This window comes from Penaeus chinensis, chromosome 13 (assembly GCF_019202785.1).
Source record: "Penaeus chinensis breed Huanghai No. 1 chromosome 13, ASM1920278v2, whole genome shotgun sequence".
Classification (NCBI taxonomy): Eukaryota; Metazoa; Arthropoda; class Malacostraca; order Decapoda; family Penaeidae; genus Penaeus; species Penaeus chinensis.
The window spans coordinates 27,591,371-27,594,522 of NC_061831.1; the positions used below are offsets into that span (position 1 = coordinate 27,591,371).

At 36.4% G+C, this 3,152-nt stretch overlaps 1 protein-coding gene across 2 annotated transcripts in view; it reads left to right on the forward strand.

Moving 5' to 3' along the window:
* The window catches only part of LOC125031760 (GTP cyclohydrolase 1-like), a 23,964-nt gene extending 21,343 nt beyond the window's left edge, over positions 1-2,621 (forward strand). For both annotated transcript variants that reach the window (XM_047622700.1, XM_047622701.1), the window contains one exon: positions 885-2,621. In XM_047622700.1, coding sequence (XP_047478656.1) covers positions 885-1,008 — 124 coding nt within the window. In that variant the 3' untranslated portion in view covers positions 1,009-2,621. The remainder of the gene's footprint in view (positions 1-884) is intronic.
* The last annotated feature ends 531 nt before the right edge of the window (positions 2,622-3,152 follow it).

Genomic DNA, 3,152 nt, shown 5'->3' on the forward strand with positions numbered 1-3,152 from the left:
TATATTTGTGGGTTTCAGATAGTAAGCACTTCTTGATTAAACCATGTGCATACACATATTCAAACAAACGCACACATACACATTGGAATGCACACACACACACACACACACACACACACACACACACACACACACACACACACACACACACACACACACACACACACACACACACACACACACACACACACACACACACACACACACACACAAACACACACACAAACACACACACATACACACACACACACACACACACACACACACACACACACACACACACACACACACACACACACACACACACAAACACACACACACACACGGACACAGAAACACACACACACACACACACACACACACACACACACACAAACACACACACACACACGGACACAGAAACACACACACACACACACACACACACACACTAAACTCAATGCACTAGGTTAAGATAACACATGTAGAAGCTTCAAACTACGATAGTTGTTAGTAAAAAAAAAATAACAAGGATATAGGAAAATTCATAAAAGGTAGAGACTTGATAACGAAGACGGGAAACATATTCATAGACCCTCTTGCCGAACTACTTTCGTATTCAAGGTTATCCGTGAACCCAGGGCTGCCAGAAAGATTTTCTTATTCTAATCCTTACCATTATTATCATTACTCTTTCTGTCCTAAGTCGGCTTGTGGATATTGATTTCGCAGACTTCATATACTCAATATATGCAAATAAGCTTATTCGTCTATCCATTCTGAGCCCGTCAGTTTTCTTTCATGTACTAGCAAGCGGGTTTTAAATGCATTATAATCACATGACAGTAACGCAGTTTCTCTGTGGCGCAATATATGTATACACTATGCCTTTCTCGCCTCAACAGCCACATGTGTATGGTGATGAGAGGCGTCCAGAAAATCAACTCGAAGACGACCACCTCCACCATGCTCGGGGTCTTCAGGGACGACCCCAAGACCCGCGAAGAGTTCCTCACCCTCGTCAAGTAGGTTCCTGGAATAGCCTGGCATAGGCCGATCGACGCGGCCGACAGTAGGCGCGTCAGGATCGGAGGCGAATATCAAGAGGAAGAAGAGGAGTAATTTTTTTATATTATTATTTTTTTTTTGTTTAGGAATTGGAACAACGGAGTTTGTGGATTACGAAGAAGAGACAGAGAGAAATGACTAGGATTTGGGAGTAAAATGATATGGGTGACAGGCGTCCAGGCTAGGGGAGGGGATTCATCCAACTGTAAAATTAATATTGTAACTTCATTTACACTTTTTCATATTTAAGAATAGTATTTGGAAACTTGAATTTAAAAAAAAATAAACATTGCGAAGTAAATTACTGAGCGCATAAGAGCGTTCGGGCTTTGGAGAAATTGAGATATACTTTTAAGTACATGGTTTTCATTATTATTATTAGTCTTCTATTTCGTACTTTAACAAGATCGCTAATTACAAAAAAAATTACTTCCTTTTAGGAAATTTTGTGGCAATTGTTGGTAAAATCTTATTATCGAACGCGTGTCACAAGTTGGGAATTTAACTCCCTCGGAAATTATATTTTTACGCTAGGTCATATATTGATCTAAGATTGCTTTTATACTGAAGATTCTAGTTTTGTATTTAGTTCAAAGTTCTTGTTCATGAGAAATGCCAACTATTTTGTTATAGCCTATCTTTCAACCAAGTTTAGCCTATACTAAGTCGGAAAGGCGCTCCTTCATCATTATCTCAACCCTGAGAAAAATAGGAGCTTTTACATTCAATGTGAACGTTAAAAGTTCCAGATTAGTCTTTTTCTGTGTACTCCTCTGAAGTTAAATTGTGTTTTTCATGAAGTGCGTTTTCTTTTTTTTCCGTCAAAAGTCTGTCATTTATTGGTAAGAAGTGGGAGGATGCAACATGAGAGGTTCCCCACAAGTGCTTCCCTAGAACCTCTCATAATGCCTCTGCGCCCTTCTGAACCTTTCATATGTCTAGACTTTCCTTGCGATTCTATGATGATCACTGTTTGCCTGCATCATTTTTTATTAAATGATTTTTCGTTTGCTATTACGGAGCAACTTTGTTTCTAGTGTCCTCCATATTGACTGTTACGAGACACTCCTTAATCATACCTTTATGCATTGAGGATGAAAGGTAATATTCACCTATTGCGAGGATCATCTCGAATAATTGAATTACCTTCCTGTGACTGATACTTCGAGAAAAAAAAAGAAAACTCTACCAAAAGAAAAAGAAGTGTCAGTCGCCTAAATCGAAACACTGAAAGAAGTACAACAGAATATGCTTCTCATGTTACATACAAATTTCTAAATAGTCTTTCTGCCTTGTGACGAGGAGGGGGGGCCTCCTATTCACTACGAAAGGGAGACTCACTTTCCCTTGAAAGGAAAATCACAAGGGTGTCCGAGGTGCCTATGCTACACGCAACTTACTTGTGCCAAACCAAGAGAATGTGGCAAATGTTACATGTGTTTGGATATGTAGATATATTTTGATTGTTTACATGTTCTATTAAATGTAAGACTTTTATTGTATGTGTTCAGACCTGGGAAAATAATGATCTATCAGACTTGATTATTGAAATAAATGTTTATATCTGTATTTTATGCGATGTTTTCTTCTTCCGGCTTTCCTTTTGCCTCGTGTGGAACTGGTTTTAACGCGGACTTCGAGCTCAATAAGATCCGCTTTAATTTCCCTCGCACTCTTTTTGAAAGTTTCGTGTATATAAATATACAGTATATATATATATATATATATATATATATATATATATATATATATATATACACATATATACGAATATACAGTATACACACACACACACACACACACACACACACACACACATATATATATATATATATATATATATATATATATATATATATATATATATATGTATGTGTGTATATATGTATATATATGTATTTACACACACACACACACACACACACACACACACACACACACACACACACACACACATATATATATATATATATATATATATATGTATGTATATATTTATATTCATATTACACACACACACACACACACATATATATATATATACATATATATACACATATATAAATATATATGTATATATTTATATTTGTATTATACACACACAC